This window comes from Zalophus californianus, chromosome 12, assembly GCF_009762305.2.
Source record: "Zalophus californianus isolate mZalCal1 chromosome 12, mZalCal1.pri.v2, whole genome shotgun sequence".
NCBI classification, from domain to species: Eukaryota; Metazoa; Chordata; class Mammalia; order Carnivora; family Otariidae; genus Zalophus; species Zalophus californianus.
In genome coordinates this window covers 33,914,565-33,935,579 of record NC_045606.1, presented here as the reverse complement: position 1 = coordinate 33,935,579, position 21,015 = coordinate 33,914,565, and the positions used below count along the sequence as shown (strand labels likewise).

Below are 21,015 nucleotides of genomic sequence, written 5' to 3'. Positions count from 1 at the left end.
CAAAAGAGAAATTAAGGAAAAACTGGTGAAGTCAAAATGAAGCTGTTTAGTTCATAGCAATGGAACATTGTGGGGGCCTTAGCTGAGACAAATGTACCATCTGTCCTCATATCGTAGTGTAAGATGTTAACAAACAGGGGAAGCCAGGTGAGGACGATATAGGAATTCTCTATTGTCTTTATAGTTTTTCTAAAATATCGAAAACGATTCTAAAATTTAAAGTTTATTATTTAAAAAAATGAAGAAGGACTGCATCTCCTTGGAACTGTATACAGAATCGGTCATTTTAAGTAGAGGAGCAGTAGCAGTCTGAGTTTTCACTACATGAGAGAAAAAGAATCTCTGTGCATTTTGATGAACTTTTCCTTGGAAGCAGCATGAATCACCTAGAACCGCGGGCTAGACCGCCAGATGTCAGTTAAGGTTCGGCCTGAAATAACTTGGGCAGCAAGCTAATCAGAGATGATTTTTTTTTAATTTTATTTTATTATATTATGTTTACCACCATACATTACATCATTAGTTTTTGATGTAGTGTTCCACGATTCATTGTTTGCATATAACACCCAGTGCTCCATGCAGTACATGCCCTCTTTAATACCCATCACCAGGCTAACCCATCCCCCCCTCCCTTCTAGAACCCTCAGTTTGTTTCTCAGAGTCCATAGTCTCTCATGGTTCGTCTCCCCCTCCGATTTTCCCCCCTTCATTTTTCCCTTCCTGCTATCTTCTTCTTTTTTTTTTTTTTAACATATAATGTATTATTTGTTTCAGAGGTACAGGTCTGTGATTCAATACTCTTACACAATTTACAGTGACCACCATAGCACATACACTCCCCAATATCCATCACCCAACCACCCCATCCCTCCCAATCCCTACCACTCCAGCAACCCTCAGTTTCCTTCCTGAGATTAAGAATTCCACATATCAGTGAGATCATATGATAATTGTCTTTCTCTGATTGACTTATTTCGCTTAGCATAATACCCTCTAGTTCCATCCCTGTCGTTGCAAATGGCAAGCTTTCACTTTTTTGATGGCTGCATAATATCCCACTGTGTGTGTGTATACACACACACACACACACACACACACACACACACACACACACACACCTTCTTTATCCATTCATCTGTTGATGGACATCTGAGCTCTTTCCAGAGTTTGGCTATTGTGGACATTGCTGCTATAAACATTGGGGTGCATGTATCCCTTCAGATCACTACATTTGTATCTTTGGGGTAAATACCCAGTAGTGCAATTGCTGGGTCATAGGGTAGCTCTATTTTCAACTTTTTGAGGAACCTCCATACTGTTTTCCAGAGTGGCTGCACCAGCTTGCATTCCCACCAACAGTGTAGGAGGGTTCCCCTTTCTCTGCATCCTCGCCAACACCTGTCATTTCCTGACTTGTTAATTTTAGCCATTTTGACTGGTGTGAGGTGGTATCTCATTGAGGTTTTGATTTGGATTTCCCGGATGCTGAGCGATGTGGAGCACTTTTTCATGTGTCTGTTGGCCATCTGAATGTCTTCTTTGGAAAAATGTTTTTCATGTCTTCTGCCCATTTCTTGATTGGATTATTTGTTCTCTGGGTGTTGAGTTTGATAAGTTCTTTATAGATTTTGGATACTAGCCCTTTATCTGATATGTCATTTGCAAATATCTTCTCCATTTTGTCAGTTGTCTTTTGGTTTTGTTGACTGTTTTCTTTGCTGTGCAAAAGCTTTTTATCTTGATGAAGTCCCAATAGTTCATTTTGCCCTTGATTCCCTTGTCTTTGGCGATGTTTCTAGGAAGAAGTTTCTGCGGCTGAGGTCGAAGAGGTTGCTGTCTGTGTTCTCCTCTAGGATTTTGATGGACTCCTGTCTCACATTTAGGTCTTTCAACCATTTGGAGTCTATTTTTGTGTGTGGTGTAAGGAAATGGTCCAGTTTAATTCTTCTGCATGTGGCTGTCCAATTTTCCCAATACCATTTGTTGAAGAAACTGTCTTTTTTCCATGGGACATTCTTTCCTGCTTTGTCGAAGATTAGTTGACCATAGACTTGAAGGTCCATTTCCGGGGTCTCTATTCTGTTCCATTGATCTATGTGTCTTTTTTTGTGCCAGTACCATACTGTCTTGATGGTGACAGCTTTGTAATAGAGCTTGAAGTCCGGAATTGTGATGCCACCAGCTTTGCTTTTCTTTTTCAACATTCCTCTGGCTATTCGGGATCTTCTCTGGTTCCATACAAATTTTAGGAATATTTGTTCCATTTCTTTGAAAAAAGTTGATGGTATTTTGATAGGGACTGCATTGAATATGTAGATTGTACATTGACATCTTCACAATATTTGTTCTTCCAATCCATGAGCATGGAACGTTTTTCCATTTCTTTGTGTCTTCCTCAATTTCTTTCATGAGTATTTTATAGTTTTCTGGGTACAGATTCTTTACCTCTTTGGTTAGATTTATTCCTAGGTATCTTATGGTTTTGGGTGCAATTGTAAATGGGATCGACTCCTTAATTTCTCTTTCTTCTGTCTTGTTGTTGGTGTATAGAAATACAACTGATTTCTGTGCATTGATTTTATATACTGCCACTTTACTGAATTCCCGTATGAGTTCTAGCAGTTTTGGGGTACAGAGATGAATTTTGATATAAAGGTATTTGAAAACTGATATGCACATTCTATGGCAAAGAAATTCAAGATGAAAAATTTATCTGTACTATTAAGTCTGGGGCATTAGCGGGGAGTGTGAATGTAGAGAAAAAAGGGAATTCCCAGAGAAGGGGCAAAAACATTTCTCCATCAGAGCAGGTAACAGCAAGCTCACCACCACTTCTCTGGTGAGGCTTCCTCATCTCTCAGACTGGGTTAGGGCCCCTAACTCCAGCTTCTCATGTTTACTTCCTGCAACTGTAATGTATTTACTTATAAATGGACCAGCCACTGTCATGGTTCTCAGAACAAGGATTTGGTCTCTTACTTTGAAAGGCACAGCTCAAATGAGTCAAAGTGGTTTTGGCAATATAGCGGCCCTCCCAGACCTGAATGAAACCGGGTTAGTCACTATTGTAACCAGTTAAGATGCATTGTAATGTACCTGTTTATTAAAATCCCGTTGGATAACTTTATATCCTTCCACTAAAATAGGGATTCATTAGATCCCTCAGCTCTTATACTCAAACAATATCTGCCTCTGACACATGGCCTTTCAAGGGGACTATACTCAATTTTCTCACAAAGACATTAGTGTTACAAGACATTAATTAACCCAAGAGATGATTATCTCCCTTGAAGAAATATAAAACAGGACCTAGAGCTTCTTATTTTTCTTCTTGGCATTAATCTTATTCTGGTCAGTAAAAAATAAAACATTGTTCTCCTTCTTTCCTAATTCTCAGGGCAACAGTTTGGGTTCAGTCCCAGTACACAATGTAGAAGGACTTTAATGTTTTAAAATATGGTGCAATCAAAATCTCAAAAAAACCTATCCTATGATTTTAGCTTCTAATCCCATCCATGTATTGGCAAAGGCTTGAGATTCCTTAGGATAGAAAGCTTTAAGCAGACAAGTGACAGTTTCATTCTCAAGTCGCAGAGCTTAACCACAGAGTCTGGGCAGGATCATGGCACAGCGTAGCCTGTGTATCTGAGTCTGGGCGCAGTGGACAGCGACCCGCCCGGCTCACACTATCACCTGGAGGGGAGACCTGTCCGTTCTAGACTTCTCTAAGTACAAGTTAGGAGGCCTCTACTCAAGTTCAGAGAATCATTTAGAACCATTCAGAACTATCTGCATTGTCAAAACATTTGGAAAGACGGCTGAAAATAAAGACAGAGTGTCAAGCTGCTTCTGGCAGGAAGAAAGCACATAAGCAGAACCGTAACTCACTGCAAGTTAGTTCTTTCGCTTTTCTCTTACAACATTAGGCTGGCACCAGAAATCTCCTCAAAGCCTATGTGTCAGTCAGTAAAAAAGCATCTGAAGCTTTGCTTCTCACCTTCTACTGGGTATGCAATCAGGTGGAGATCTTAGTAGAACACAGAATTCTGACTGACTAGGTCTGGGCTGAAGCCTGAGACCTTGCATTTCTCTTTCTTTCTTTCTTTCTTTTTTATTTATTATTTATTTTTTTTTTTTTAGAGAGAGTGAGAGAGCATGAGGGGTGGGGGGAGGAGCTGAGAGAGAGAGAGAGAGAGAATTTCAAGCAGGCTCCACACTCAGCACAGACCCTGACTTGGGGCTGGATCCCATGACCCTGAGATCATGACCTCAGCCGAAATCAAGAGTCAGACACCCAACCAACTGAGCCACCCAGGCACCCTGAGATCTTGCATTTCTAACAAGCCTCCTAAGCAATGCAGATGCTGCTGGTCACAGGACCAGAAACTGAGGAACATGAATCTAAATGAATCTAGGTAATTCTGTCTTGAAAGGAGTTTTTTATCTCAGGTTAATTTTCTGAATGTGCATTCAGGCTCTAGCCAAAGGAACAAAGAAACAGCAGACTGGTAAAGTAAATTAGATTAAATGCTAAACACAATCTGAATTTCACACACTGTGATGCAATACTAACTCAGAAAGGTTCCACATTAATTAACCTAATAGGTAATTTTATTTAGCCATGGTTCACTGAAATGCACCATTATGCAATTAAAGCTAGTACGATCTGATGCACCAAGGTGGCCATTTATTTATGTCACTTTTCTCTGTTGGAATGTATGTATTTGTAAGAGGGACCAAAGAGTTCTGTTCCCTAAGAGGTTAGCTTTTAAAAGACCAAAATTTAAAAAAAAATTTTTTCCTATAACTTGTAAGAAAATTTATTACACATAACAGACATGGTCTTTTCATGTTGGCATCTGCAGTATTTGAAAAGTGAAAGATTAAAAAATTACATTCCACATGCCCTTGGTGACTACTGAAGGAACTGAATTGATTAAACTGTCACTCATCATTTACTGTGTGGTTAGTGGTTCATTAGGCACAGATAGGCACAATATATCTTAGTCAAATACTTCTGTGGAGTACTTAGCTCTCAAGAAATGAAAACCAAACCAAACCAAACCTTAAGACTGCATGTAAAAGCTCATCTCAGAAAATATTCGGTCCCAAACAATAGATCTTTTATGTAAGGGGGACACTAAGATTTATTTTTCAAACTGTGAAAAACTTAAAAATTTGCACTTACAAATTAAACATATCAGGACAAAAATTAAACAAAAGTAAAGAATGAAGTACAGAAAGTTAATGTAGGGGCACCTGGGTGGCTCAGTCGGTTAAGCGTCTGCCTTCGGCTCAGGTCATGATCCCAGGGTCCTGGGTTCCAGCCCTGCATCGGGCTCCCTGCTCCGCGGGAAGCCTGCTTCACCCTCTCCCTCTGCCCCTCCCCCTGCTTGTTCTCTCTCTCTCTCTCTCTCTCTGTCTCTCTGTCTCAAATAAATAAAATCTTAAAAAAAAAAAAAAGAAGAAAGAAGTTAATGTAGTTGAGTAAAGCCAAGGCCCAGGGTGTCCTGCTGCTGACCCGGGAGGAGGGAGCCGGTGTGTGAGTGGAAACCGCCTTCCCAGCATCCACACCTGAAATAAGACTTAGGAGGAAGATCAAGAAGCCCACCCACCTTAAAGTACCAATGGCATTAATGCTCCTTACGTTTCTTGCTCATATTTTAATATGCATGTATCTAACTATATATTTTAGTATGCATATTTCATTATACATATATTTTCGTACATGTATATTTTAGTGTGTGTGTGTGTGTGTCGAATCATATGGCAGAGCTGTATTTCTGCTTTCTGGTCCAGTTTCCTAAGCTAGAAAGTCAGGAGTCATCTGAAACCCTTACCTTTCCTATATTACTCTCATTCCATCATCAAGGTGTCATATCCTAACTATTCATAAATATTTCTCCATTCTGGTCTCCAACCACTTGCCCCCTCCCTCCGTTCCTTCCTTTTTCTCAACTGCTTCTTAAACTCTGTCCTTCTACTTTACCAACAAATATCAAGGTAGGTTACTTTTGTGCACGGCATGGCCTATGTCGTCCCTTAGCCCAAATTCTGTCAACTCTGAAAAGCGGGTTTGACCTGTCAGCCCAACTAATTACTGCTTGATGACACCTTCCTTGACCTCCCACCTCTCCTCAACTAACCACCAAGGGTAAGTTTATCACGTTCATCTCTGAGTTGCCAGTGTCCTAACTGTATACTTGTATGATAGCTTATCTTACTGCCTTTCCCTCTGACCTTGAAGCATGGATGGATTTTTCTTATCTTTGTAAGTGCCAGGACCTGATCTAAAGTGCGGTTCAAAATAGGTGCTTAATAAATATCCTTAAAATGAACAAATGAATGAATGAATTGCATAAGTTAGTCTGAGGAATGCACATAAGAAACTGCAGTAGAGACAAGAATTTGATTTAGACCTATGATTATTATTATTATATTAAATGTAAAAAAAATCAGTTCAGCAAAATATCTAAACCAAATTTCACCAAAATATCTAAACCCTAACTTTATTTGTAAGCTACCCTGAAGGAATTCCAGCAGCCTTTATGGAAACCTCTGGTTTGGCAGTACAATCTACTTGAATGCTAAAATCTAGAGCTGGAGGAATTTTAGAGAATGCCCATGACAGTGTTTTGATTTTTACATGTAAGGAAACTGTACTACATGTTTAAATGTCTTAGTTTTGTCCCAGAACCTGAAAAGGTGATTCTGAATCCTGGGCCAGCGAGCCCTCCGTGATGCCATGCTGCCTCGCTAGTTAGAACATGTCTATTTGGTTGGTCTGTTAGGTTAAAAAAAGAAGAAATAGAGATGGCAAATTGGTTCTCATTACTGATGACACAAATGCTAACAAGGATGAGAATAAAACAAAATCAAATCTTCAAAATTAATGTGCGGGCACAGGAAACAATAAAGCTACCCTTAAAAACTGAAGTCTATCATCATCACTCAGTGCTGAAAATAAGATTGTTGTGGATGTTTAAAAATGCTTGAAAATTCAAAACCGACTTCCACAGATAATGAGACCCCAGAGATAAAATCTTAAAACAACAGCTATGGGTTATATAGATAAGTAGGAATATTCAGACCAGGAACATCTGAGAAACTAGTCACAATTAACACAAAAATGTAAAAAGGTAAGACCGTTACTGAGGACTATGGTAAAGAAAAAAATGTAGAACTCAAAATTTTGCATTGGATAGCAAAAAATAGTATTTCTCGTACTATGGAACAATGCAGGAAGAGAGAAGTCCCATTTGATTAGACATTTAAAATGCTACCAGTGAAAGCACTTCTCCAAGGAATAACTGTAGACCATGCAGGGCAAGAGAAAACAAATTAATAAGCCTTGCACATCTTTAATTTCTGTTTATATGACAGCTGATGCAGAACAAGGAAGTTATAAGATTTCTCCCTGCAAATGTATTAATCCTCCCGCAAAATGTGAAATGAGGAATCAGGAAAAAAAAAATTGTTCATGGGTAATTCTCTTAAAGATCAAAGTAAATGACATACCAAATCTTTTTAGAGGAACCGTGTCTGCGTATCAGGAAGAGAAATCACTGCTGAAACCTTCATGTAAATTACTCTATCATTCTACGGGGGAGAATTCTGAACTTCAATCTTCAGGGTGTTCAGTTACTATGTTTAGTTCCAGTCATCACGTGGAAGAGCTGGACTTTGATGGACTGTGGTTAAGAATCTTGGCATGGGCACTCCTAAGATATATGACTGCCCAGATGATACGTGACAGTAAAATATTTGACAATGATCTGATATCTTAGATAATATACGGAAGACCTGAGGGCCAAAAGCTTTCCATTGGAAATCCACATTGTCCATTTTTTGGTGGCGTCTGTGGGTTTCATGGAATATTCTTGACGATGTGCCCTGGAATGTGGCTGTGCAATCTAGACCATCGGTAGCACCAGTGGGTGCTGCCTGAGGTCAAGGACGAGATCTTTTTCATGCTTGAACCCCTGGACATTCTGTATGGTTTTGTTGAATGAATAAGGATACTCCTATTGTGCAAGGGAGATCTTTGTGGGAAGGAGGCTGCCCTAGGACTCCAGAGGGTTTGTTTTGTTTTGTTTTCCCCTGTGCCACCACCAACCAGCTAATGTGGGCAACAGAACCAAGCACCTTCAGATTTGGGGGGGGTAAGGGTTTAAAATGGCCTTAAAATAACAATATAACAAAAATATGAATTGATTTCACTGGGTTGCTAAAACTCTGAAACAGTTTGTAAATTAAACATGTTAGGATTAAATGACAAATAGATGAAAATATAGATAGTTAAGATAATAAAGTTGTTAAATTTGTAGAGTTTACAGTAGGCTATGAATATATCCTGTTTTCAGAGGCAAACATGGTACAAGCTAGCAATCAAGGAAGAGCCACTGAATTATCAACAAGAATAGAAAAGCCTTGCCAAGCGCTACAGAAAATGAAATTATGTAAACATCTCATTCTTAGAATCTACTGTCTCTATGGAAATACAGAAAAATATAAAATGCCATAGGCAAACGATGAACAACTCACACGTGTATAGGAAAACAGGGAGCTACTCAGATTTGGTTCCTGGTAACGCCATGCTTCAGCTGTGGGCCCATCTGAGGGTACATACAGCCAATTCTCCAGCCCAGGACCTCAGGCATCTCATGCTGGGATAAGGGACTGAACACCACCTTCCCACCCCCTGCCTGTGTTTCCAGGGCCCGACGCACAGCCTGCCAGAGGAAGAGCAAGAGGCAGCTAGAGGGGTTCTGTATAGGCTGAGTTTCTAACAGGGATGGAAGGCTGCTCAGATACCCCCTGGGGGAAACCTGAACAAGAGGAGGCAGCAGAGGGAGAGGACCCTGAGGTCTGGTTGCCCTCCCTTTGGCCTCGTTAGGGCAACAGAAGTGGAGAGCCAAGGACCAGGCTGCCAACTGTGTGGCCTCAGCCCTTCAAGCCGTAACACTAAGCCCACCTCCCTGTCCTGCTTCCCAGCACTGGGCCATGGCTGCTGGGCCCGGGCTGGCTGTTTTTCAGTATTTGTAAGCATCTCAAAGGAACAGTAAAGCATTTGTTGTATGAAAGAAAAAATACTAAGTGCCTGTTACAGACTGTGATTACGTTTTATTTATTTATTTTTTTAAGATTTTTTTATTTATTCATTTGAGAGAGAGAGAGAGAGAGAGAGTGAGCCTGTGAGACCACGAGCAGGGGGAAGGGTCAGAGGGAGAGGGAGAAGCAGACTCCCCGCTGAGCGAGGAGCCTGATATGGGGTCCAATCCCAGGACCCCAGGATCACAACCTGAGCTGAAGGCAGATGCTTAACAGACTGAGCCAGCCAGGTGCCCCTGGTTTTATTTGTTTTTTAATGGAATTTAGCAGCCTGCTTTTTGGCCACTAATAGGTTATTTTAGTTAAGTTTCACTTTAATTCTTTTTCTGTTTTTGTATCATTTCTTTTTATCCCCTAGTGACACCTAATAGGAATCTAAGGACACTGCATTTGAAGAACAAAACTGAAAAAAAAATCTAAATTTCTCAGTTATATAATACAGTGTCTAAAATCAAGAAAGCCACTAGTAAATTTAAGTTATATTAATTCACACAGCAGAATACCAGTAAATGAAAATGTGGCCCTTAGTTAAAGTACAGTGCAGATAATGCAGTGTCCTGAGGAATTAATTTAGAAATGTCACAACAGTACAGAAGTTCCCACTTCCATCGTTCAATGAACAGTACGAAGTAGACATCCAAATCCCTTTACTAACTACAGTCACACAGTGATGTTTATACAAGTTTCCAGTTGCTCCCCAGTTACATTTCCATTCAATCATATCTTTCCTGTACACATAAATTAACAGTCCACCCTTTCACCTCCATTGGATTAGAAGCTTTATACTGACTGGAACACTTGGAAGAGTTTCACTAATCGCTTTTGCTTGTTTTAAGGGCAAGCTTATGTTGCATCCACACAGGCCATGGATCCAAAGGACTACTTTCTGCAGCCAATTCTTTAAATTCATGTGCAATTTTTGTCTTTTTAACAACCATCACTTCACATTCTATTCCCTTTCATCACCAGCTCCCCAAAAAGCATATGGCTTTCTTTTTAAGTTTGTTTTCATGACTAAAGTTGTCATTATGTCACTAACAGTTTAGTGGTAAGGATGACAAATGTCCACTGTCACACTAAGTCCTGGCAGTCAAGAGGCTCCAGCCTGCACTGTGCTGTTTGACTGGCTCCCACCCATTAGCACCTACAACTCACATCTGTGTCCAAGCAAAATCACAAATTTCTACAGGGCAAGGATCTTAGCAGTCAACTGTCCCTAGTTAAAGCCACGAATATTAAATTCTCAACAAGAGTAGGACATGGGCAAAATGTGCACAGACGCCCTCTCCCTCCCCAAAGTGACCAAAGTATGAGTTAAGGAATAAAATTTTGAACAAAGACAAAATAAATAGCTGAGGAAACACCAGTGGATGAGAGAGAATTTTTTTTCAGAGGATGTGGATGAAGCTGTGGCAAATCTAGGCTGACCGCAGGCAGTTACAACTTCAAGTTATAGTCAGATTATTCACTTAGGACAACTCAGAAAAGGCTCAGGACTGGGAGATATACAGGTTCTAGAAAGGGTGAAGATGAGTCTGCAACCAGAAACAGAGTAGAGACCTGGAAGTCTGCACAAAACAAATGACCCATAGGGCTTCTCTGACCACATTCCATCCCAACCCACCAGCAGGGCACCAAGTGTTTATTCCCTGGAGAAATTAAAAACAAAAGGCCTCAAATTGAGAATAAAAGAGATCAGGGTGAGGCACAGAGCTGAGAAAAGGGAAATTAAATGAAAAATATGTTTACTGGCCTGTGTGACCATCAGCTCCCCTCTCCTGTCCTGCCTTGAGGATGTTGGATGCCAGGAATCAGCATCTGAGGAATGCTGATTCCTCAGAACAAAGACTAGACCTTCAGACACTGACATGTATGGATCTCCCATTGAAAAGTCCAGCTTTTTGACTGAACAACATATAATAAACTTACCAGTCAACTGGTGCCCCCTATGTATACATACAGAATTATAGTGCCTCATTTATAAAAATAAATGGACAGCCAAGGATTCCTCCCAACCCCATACTTAAGGAAAGCTTCCAACAGAACCCAGAGGAATAGGAAGTGGCACTTATATATATATGGTAATTAAAATTTTTTAAGAAAAGATGGAAAGTTTGAAAGATAAGTTGTAAAATAAGAGAGAAAATGTTTTTAAAAATTGTGGATTAAGTTAGGAGCTTCAATATCAAACTATTACAAATTTTCCCAAAAGTGAAAACAGAGAAGATGGAAGGAAATAAATCATTTAAAAAAATTCAAGAACTTTTCTAAGAACTATGTCTTTCTATTGAAAAGAATCTACCTAGCACCAATGCAAAAAAACAAAAAAACAAAAAACAAAACAAAACAAAACAAAAACAACAAAGGACATTATCATCAAATTTCACAATATCAGGATTAGAATAGTCTAATATTTTCCAGAGAAAAAGTATGAGGGGGCATACAAATGACTGCAAATAAGAATAGAATCAGATTTCTCAGTAACAATAGCAGAAGCTCTAAAGAAATGAAGCAATGCATTCAAAATTCTGAGGGGGAAGAAAAACCTAATTATATACACAGCTAAAGTTTATCAATCATGTGTGAGAGTGGAATAAAGACATTTTCAGAAAACTAAGAATTTGAGAATTGTATCTCTAATGCATTCTTTTTGAGTATACTAAAGAAGGAAGACATGGAATCCAGGAAACAGGGAATCTGGAACCAGTAAAGGTCCAGAAGGAAAATGAATCTAACTCAGAACAGACTTTAATGAGGTGATTCTTACAGAGGTGTAAGGGAACCGAAAAGACATATTAAAACACTAAGAGGCTAGCAACAGCAGGAAGCCATTACCTACCTTAGAACAAATAGCCATTATTAGCCCTAGAATTGAAAAGGTCAAGTGTTAGTGGAATCTATTGACAGCTAGAGCTGTCAATATGTCAATATATGACAACAATGTAGAAGAAGGGTTTACCCACCGAAGTTATAGTCAGTCATTTCCAGAAATGTGGGCTAAAGAAATTAGGGAAGAATATTCAATCTCCTCTTTTCCCTGTCCATTGCCTGAACCCAACTGGAAACCAGAAGCCAAGGCGGCTTGGAAGATGCACTGCATAGGGGTTAGCCATCCAGGACATAGGGCAGGGAACAAATGGGTAGAAAACAGATTTGGAGAGAAACAAATAACCATCTTAGGACCTACAACAATACTAGAGGGGCAAATGGAAGTCACAACATGACAGATATTCAGCTCTGCTAAAGCAAGGAATCAAAGAGCTGAGAGGAAATTTACAAAGAAAAAGTTGAGGGAGGGTGATGTCAAGAAAATTAAATGGTATAGATAGATTTGCTGATGTGTTTGAGCATTTGGAAAATATTTTTTCATAGGTAACTGACAAATATTTTACACCTATAAATAATGAACAATACAGGAACAAAGAAAACTAAACTAATAAAAATCAGAGACAACCATGAAGTCCAGGAAAAGCAAAAGATTCTACCAGGAGGACACATAATCATGAATATTACTTGACTTACCATGAATAATATTTACATATTAATGTGTCAAGATGTGACAGAGATTCTTTACTGGGAGCTTGGGGTGAAGTTGGAGTGGGGGATGGGTGATGGAAGAAAATTAAATCCTCATCTACCATAACACCTACTTAGTAGATAATGTCTAAAATAATAAATCAATAAACAGCAATATCAACAACTTAAGACATATGGAGGTAGATACTAAAAGAGCTGGAAGTACTTGCTTCTGGGAAATAAGATAAGAGGGTTAAGGATAGGTGAGGCAGGAGATTACGATCTCTGCGAGTATTACTATTGTGGTGGCTGTGAGTTATTGGTTATACCTGAAATAGATTTCTGATTTGGAAACTGAAGGTAAGGATAGCTAAGGGACTTGGTTAACCAAAATCACACAGGGAAGGCGTGGCAGAGACAGAACCTAATTTAGGTTTTCAGTGTGTTTTCTACTACAACTTTGCCTCTCCTTTACACAGCAAACCACTGCTAGTTACGTGATTAGAGAACTGATTTCTAATTCCTACAGGAGTAAATACACAAATTAACACATAAAAGGTGCTAGTGTACAGCCAATGTTCTCTAAATTTGGAGGACTTGATTTACATATTTCCAAATTAAACACATACACACACACTCAGGTAAGATGAGAACATTCTGGGCCAAAATTTCTCTCTAATTCTCTAGATACAAACAGTACGTTAATCTCCCTAAAACCCAATGTAGACTCTTCCATTTCTTTTATATATCTTGGAGCACGCTTGGATGCAATACTTCAATAGAAATGCAATATATTTGGTTAGCTGATTAATATATTAAGAGCCGATAAGAAAACTATTCCCAGCATTTGCGGAGTTTTAGATTTCCTAAGGAATTTCACAATCAACCATCTCTTGCAATTCTCACAAACCAGCGAGGTAGCTGAATACACCAAGCGCTTTCTTAATATTGTGAAACTTAGTCATTGTGATTGGCTACTCAAAAATTGCCCAAAAATCAGTTTGTGGGTAGCCATTTACTTTGCAACTTTGACAAAAATAGGGAAATTTTAATTTATTTTTAAAATATTTAGTAGTGAAGACTACATGTAAGGCCTCATTTTATATACTATTCAGTTAAATTATCACTTATAAATGACCGAACATATCCATTAAAAACGCACATACACTTTTTCTCTCACAACCCACACTGATAGACAAACAGGGGATGTAAAAATCATAACCATGCTAAGCTTTTGATAGAAAAATAGGACTGGTTCCTTTGCACTCCAAAGCCACTGCTAAATTCAACACTTCGGCAGCCACTCTCTAAAGCCATAATAATCTTAATATTCAAGAATTGTACTTGTGGAGATAATTCGTTATTATGCAATGTAATAGAAGTTTTCTGCTAGGAATCTTGAGTTTGTAGCCAGCAATCCTTAGGTCTGAATTAAGCACTCAAATGCATTAAGGTTCTTCTGACAACTAGTATTTAGCAAATTATTGTCTAGTGCTTTATGACAAAGATGGCCACATGCCACAGTTAAATCTCTGTTTTACACCTATTGCCCTAGCATAACAACTATTAACTTTCAAAAGTATCCTCGTATGGATGCTATACTACATGGTCTTCCTAATTTTAAGGGACTTCAGTAGTAGAAATGGGCTCAGAAACTAGGCTGCCTCATGAGCTCAGCTTTCAACCACCTAGATGCCTGTCTGACTAAGCCCTCTTCTTTTATTATGTTCTATTGCATCGTCAGTGGCTATATCAACAAGTCACTTGGGTCATGTATTATTTGAGCAGCTCTCAAGAGCTCTTAAAGAGTTGTTACTTTTGACAGTGACTAATTTGAATCCTCCCTGGTCTTAACTGATTAATAAGAAAACGTGTAAATAATGTTGACAGATAGATGACTTTAGGTAGCTCCTGAACTCAAATTCTCATTCTTCTACCATTCTTTTTTATTCATTTTTATTTTCTTTAAGATTTATTTATCAGAGAGAGAGGAGAAAGAGAGTGGTAGGGAGGGACAAAGGGAGAGGGAGAGAGAGTCTTCAGTAGACTCCACACTGAGTATGGAGCTGGATGCAGGGCTCAATCTCAGGACCCTGAGATCATGACCCTGAGATCACGTCCTGAGCCGGACACCCAACTGACTGCACAACCCAGGTGCCCCTCTACCATTCTTTTTTAAATGGATTCATTCATTTTAGCAGCAGCGGTGAGTGAGTAATGGTTAAGAGTTGGGAATATACATGCCAGCATCAATACTGGTCTCATGAAAATGCATTCAATCCAGTGATTCACATCATAAGTTTATTTCAAAGAAATTCCTCCTTGAATAAAACTATATGATACAGAACACGGACATGAGTGGAGAAAGGCAGTCCATAAACCAGCTGACTGACAGTGAAGGCCACTTACTTTATTCAAAGCACGTAAAGGATCCAAAATGATTCAGAGCATAACCTAAACTATAAAAATGGGATTTTACCGTATTTGTGTTTTAGAATCACTTTACCAGTAAAATAAAAATCAATTTCTTAGAAATCATCTTAAGAAGAGATTATGTAATATGGTGTAAAAAGAAAGGGCTTTGCAGTGAGTTAGCCCTAAATTTGCATGTTATCTCTATTTACTAACTAAATGAACTTTACTATCTTATTTAGTCTCTCTGTGTTCTGTTTTCTTCTGCTGTATCATGGTGCAGTAGGATAGTAATTAAAATATATAAGACAAAAATGCATAAGAGAAACTTAGAATCCAGTTTGTGTCCAATAAGATCTCTATTATTGTTACTATTATGATTACTATTTCTTAAGACTCCATTACTATTACTACTGTCACTCAAGTTACTCAAGACAGGACCTCATATAGAACAAATTTATATTCAGGGTGGGGCTATAGTAGAACTCATTTATGATTCTCTCTCTTAAAACAGCGGTAAACAAACCGGAGTCCTAGGAAATCTTATTTTATTACGTAAATTTCCTTGGTTCAGGAGTGGTCATTAAGGATGATGGCAGAACTCCATACATTGCCAATATGTATGGTGATTAGTCTTATTTAATAAAAATCAATGCTAAATGGCCTTATAATACTCAATAAATAGGTAATTTCTTTTCTGATATATGCAAAATCAATTTAGAAGCAGACATTTTTCTATATGTCAAGACCAGTATGGAAATCTTTTTCTAACCATCCAGCTGCTACAATGTTGAAAAAATTAATTTTAATCTTAAATCAGAGACGTAATAGAGAAAAGGATGATTTAGTATGCATCTCATTACATTTGACAGGCTTATTTATAAATGATTTGCCCCACATTTTGACAAGCATAGTTAATATGTTAATTAGCTTTTAAAAAGATGATGAAAGGAAGAGACTTGTGCGCTCTCATTCTTCATACTTCGTGTTGGGGAGCACTGTCACTGATGCCACAAGGTAGGGCCACGACACAGCGTGGCCCCCAGAAGCACTGTGATGTTGATGAGATACTATTATTTATTAGCTACATTAGTTACCATATGTTACAAATTAATCCCTTAAAATAATCCCAAGTGACCTTCTGCTTGAGAAAACAAACGCCACTCTAAACATATTTCTGAGCTTCTATACAGAAACCTAAAGCTCATTTAGAGCAATGACCTCGACAGCTAGAGCGGAACTCCCTGACGGGGGAGGAACTACACAGATAAGCTGCTTTTCACATTGGCGTTTCTCATAATGTGGTTCTCAGTCCTTCATAAGCCTTTTGGTTTCAAAGCTTAAAGATGATTTCCTACGCCTTGACTTTCAAAGAGTTATAAAATCCAAGAATTAAGAGAAGTTATACGTGAGACAATGTCCAGTTGGATCCCTCTGCTTAAATCCTCCTTCACAGAGGGAGACAAAGGTATCAAAAACCTACATTTCCTGCTGAGTTCTCGAACTGCACATATATTTCCACACTGCCACAGTGCTGGAGACCTAGAGCAGTAAATCATCACACGGCGAGCTCTGATTTTTCATCACTTGCTGCCAACGTTAATGCATATGTGTCTTCATTAATATTTTTATTGCCTGTGGCTATTTAAACAGAAAACTGGGAAATGTAACACTGTGTAGGGATCGTTAGTTTTTAGTTACTACCCTACTGCCCCAGGATGGTAAATGAACTGTAAAAATAGCCTGAACCCACTACCACCTGCCTCCCCACTATTGTCCATGCATTCATATTTGCACTTCTCTTTGGTGCAGCTGAGCCATGACTCAATTATAGTCCCATATCTAGTTCTGTGAATACCCAGCATCGATGTCATTGATTATGCAAAAATCAGTGCCTGTGAACTTCTAACTGGAAAAATACATACATTTTCACAGACTTATAGAATAATAACAAAATGGCTTTTAGAAAATGGCTTGGAATGAAATCAGAGTCAGAATGACGGGAATGGCATAGACATAACTCAGATTTTAGGGCTTGAAAATGGAAAGCCAAAAAGCATGGGAACTGCTCAAACATAACACATTTACTATTTGGTTTTGGCAATGAATAATCTTGGCATGCAGACAAAAGGGCATTCGGGGTCTATTTTATATCAGTTTTCCTACCTTCCACTTAAATAACAGTCTTCTTATGCTTCATTATGTCTCTGTTTAAAGCAAATAGGCAGAAAGAACCTAAGCCTTCTTCAAGAGGATGAACACACACACACGTGCGCACATGCACGCAGACACACGTGAAAGAAAAGAAGGGTGGGTTGGTGGAAATCAAATACCATATATCAGAAACAGGCATATCAGCAAGTCAAAGTCCATGTGGTTCTTTGTACTTTAAAGAGCATTTTTAAAGGTTTGGAAAAAATTAGCCACTAATGTATAAAAAACAGCCTCTTCTGATTATGAGTGTAGAGACTTAACTGCCAAGCACTAAGACAAAACTGTCTCCAAGTCACAAATATTTCCAAACTATGTTCTATTAGCAGAGTCCTTAACTGACCTCACTAAAAGACAACCTAGAATTTTCACTCAAAAAATAAAAACACTCCATAACTCAAGAATATTAACTAATGATTATTTGTATAGCCAACTCTCAACTGTAAGGCAGGAAGGAAGTAGGGAATGAGAAAGGTAGTAACTGATATCCTGATAACGAACCCTTATTTCTAACCTTTTCCTCCATTATGACTAATGATCAAAATACCTCTTTTGCCCAAGCCTCTGCTTACTCTTAGGAAAAAAAAAAAATTTAATTGTGTAAACAACCATCTTTAAAAAAAGCCAAAAAGAGTAATGGAAAAATGAATTGGCTCAGCTTCTTAATGATAGATGGTCATCTTTATTCTCAATGTTTTGGAATATGCATTACCTTGGTATTAGATTTATTATGAGGGCATTATAAAATTTATGACAATAGATTTTAGGCTGTTTGATGACCCAGATTCTTTTATAGCTCTATCGAAAGCTACAGATCTACACCCCATAAAAATAAATATATCCATGGGTACATAAATGTTGCATATATTTTCAGTGGCCTTACAGATCCTGAAATCCTGTTCCTGGTGGTGGGGGGGTTTGCTGGAGCCTAATTAAGAAAATCTACACTGTGCCCTACATCACAAGGAACTTGATTGTTTTCTTACTTATAAAATGTTTGGATCAAAAACATCAGGAAAGATGCCAGGCCTCATTACAGCCTAATTTACTAAAAGCCAAGATTACTGAGGGAAGAACAGTGAGGTATGTACATGGCAGGAAGATACATAACACATGCTAAAGTTTTACTGAGGTCATAAACACTGTAAGAACATGTAACTGAATTTCATATAGGGGGGCAAAATCATTCATGGTAAAAGATTCCTATGATAAAATAGCACAAGTGCAATGTGAATCGTTCTACTTTGAACACAACTGTGGGTCTCGAAAAGGGATTTTTCTACTAATAGAGGACATTTTTAAGTCTCTAGGAAGACTTTCCTGACTACTAAAAATAAGATTATTCCCTTATTTGCTTATTTGATTTAGATCACACTGGATTGGAAACTCATTATACTTTATACTTCAAGATTTTTTTTAAAAAAATTATTTATTAGAGAGAGAGAGGGAGCACAAGTGTGTGTGTAGGGGGGAAGGGCAGAGGGAGAGAAAGAAGCAGACTCACCGCTGAGCAGGGAACCCAACACAAGGACCTCGGGATCGTGACCTGAGCCAAAGGCAGACTTTTAACCAACTGAGCCACCCAGGCACTCCGGGAATTCATTATATCTTATAATTAATAATAATTATGCATTAAATCTTGTCAGTCTTTGGGCCTCCTAAACAGGTTTTTAAATTTTGCTAAACCATCGTGTGAAACTGAGACTCTACCGAAATTAAACTTATTGTGATATTTTTAAAAAGTCATTGTTTTGTTTCATTTTAGATAATTTGTACCAAGTTCTCAAGAGTGTACTACACCAAATTTAGTGACTAACAGTAACACCAAAATTTTCAGGCCACTTAATCTGAGCTTTGTTGTTGAATTGAAACACACTTCCTCTATTTCCAACCCATACTACTGTTTGGAGATACACGCCTCCTTGTTATAAAACAGAGCTACAAATTAAGACCCTCAGGGAGAAAAATCACTGTACTGACAGAAAAATATCTCTGCCCCTGTCCATCAAGAACCATTACCAGACACCAACTGCAAGGGAGCCTCTGATTAGGAAATATTCCCAATCACGTTTTTTTTTTTTTTTTTTTTTAAATCCAGCAATCCTACCACACACAGGCAAACACTCCTGCACCATTAATCTTCATTCAAACTGTTAGAATGTTTGTCTAGGCATGACCCAGACCACGCATTACAGATAAATTAGCTAGAGTAAATCTTCCATTTCTCACCACATGTCAAGGCAGGTGGAATATTCTGTCGAGCCCAGGAGGACATCTGGAGGTCTGTACCACAAGGTAACCACTTCATTGGAGTATGTGTGGCTAGGGACAGATTTTGCTCTTGCAAGACCTGTGGATTAAAGGAAACACAAAGAAGTTTAATAGGCATTAATAGAACAAGGAAATTTAAATTTGAAAGCTCACAGTTTTAAAAAGGTCAAACATGACATTGTAATACAGAATCACAAATGCATTGTCAATATTACTAGAAAGGCTGGGGAAAGTATATTGCTGCCTGTTTCAAATAATGCTAATAACCAACAGTCACTTATATTTCCTAATCAAGCATCATAAATCTGATAAAATCCCAGGAAAGTTACAAACAATTCATAACCTATTAGACATTACACAGAAGCTTAGAAATCTCCCAGACTTCCTGAAGAATGTTTCATGGAACCCTAGTGTTATGGGTTATAAGTACTAGGAGAAAAGATTCCGAGGTCAAATGATTTGGGGAAAAGATAGTTTAAAAAGTTAAAACAGGTCTTCATACTTTGAGACTTCTTAGTGCCCTTGATTTTTCTAATATATATTATGAATCTGAAAGAAGAAAATATGAGGTTTTTCTCAAAGGGTTGTCCCAAAACTAATTTTTCTTACAGTGTTCTGACAAATACTTACTGGGAAATGTTCAGGAAACTCATTTGAAACCCACCTACATAAATAACTATAAAGGAATAGTTAAATTTGGAACATAGAGATGACGAGATACCATAGAATAAACTGAAATGTTTTCTAAGAATTTTAGAAATTGAGAAAATGGTCACAGTAATATGTTAAGTGAAGGATTACGTGCAGTTTGACCTCATAACCATAAATACTTTAGCATAGAAAAAAGATTGGCAGAAACTATTTGTTTAGTGGTTAGCTCTGGAAAATGGGATTATCTAGTTTTGGGCTTTTCTTTTGTTGCTGTTGTTGTTATTGGGGGGGGGTGGGCAGAGGAAGAGGGAGAGAGAGAGTTTTAAGCAGGCTCCACGCCCAGCGTGAACACAATACAAGGCTTGATCTCATGACGCTGAGATCATGACCTGAGCCAAAATTAAAACTTGGATGCCTAACTGACTGAGCCACCCCGGTGCCCCTCCAGTTTTTTTTTTCTTCACTTAATACATTTTTCAAGGTTTTGTTCCCAAGTTTTCCACAATGAATATATAATTCCTTTTAAAAAATCACAAAATCTGTAGATTTTTTTTTCAAAAGAAAAAAAATCCGTATGATAGCTTTCTATCTGGGTATGTTCATTAATAACAAGTGAAAAGTATTATTTATCACTGTGAGGCTCAAAGCACATATAACATTTTTACAATAAATGTACCATTACATATTCATTTTAATGTTGATTATGTATATTTTTATATACTACTTAGGAACATGATTTTTCTCCTGTTTATTAAACACTTGATATTCTCTTTACCATATTATATGAAAATGTTAAAATTAATAGGACAGCTGATGAGACAAATAATTTCTAATTAATTCAGC

General features: G+C 38.1%; 1 protein-coding gene across 5 annotated transcripts in view; it reads right to left on the bottom strand.

The window, feature by feature from the left end:
* The window catches only part of CDK14 (cyclin dependent kinase 14), a 547,481-nt gene that overhangs the window by 213,905 nt on the left and 312,561 nt on the right, over positions 1-21,015 (bottom strand). For all 5 annotated transcript variants that reach the window (XR_003516423.2, XM_027573639.2, XM_027573640.2 and 2 more), the window contains one exon: positions 19,480-19,600. Coding sequence is in view for 4 of the 5 variants with exons in the window: in XM_027573639.2 (XP_027429440.1) it covers positions 19,480-19,600 (121 nt within the window). In the remaining variant the exon portion in view is untranslated. The remainder of the gene's footprint in view (positions 1-19,479; positions 19,601-21,015) is intronic.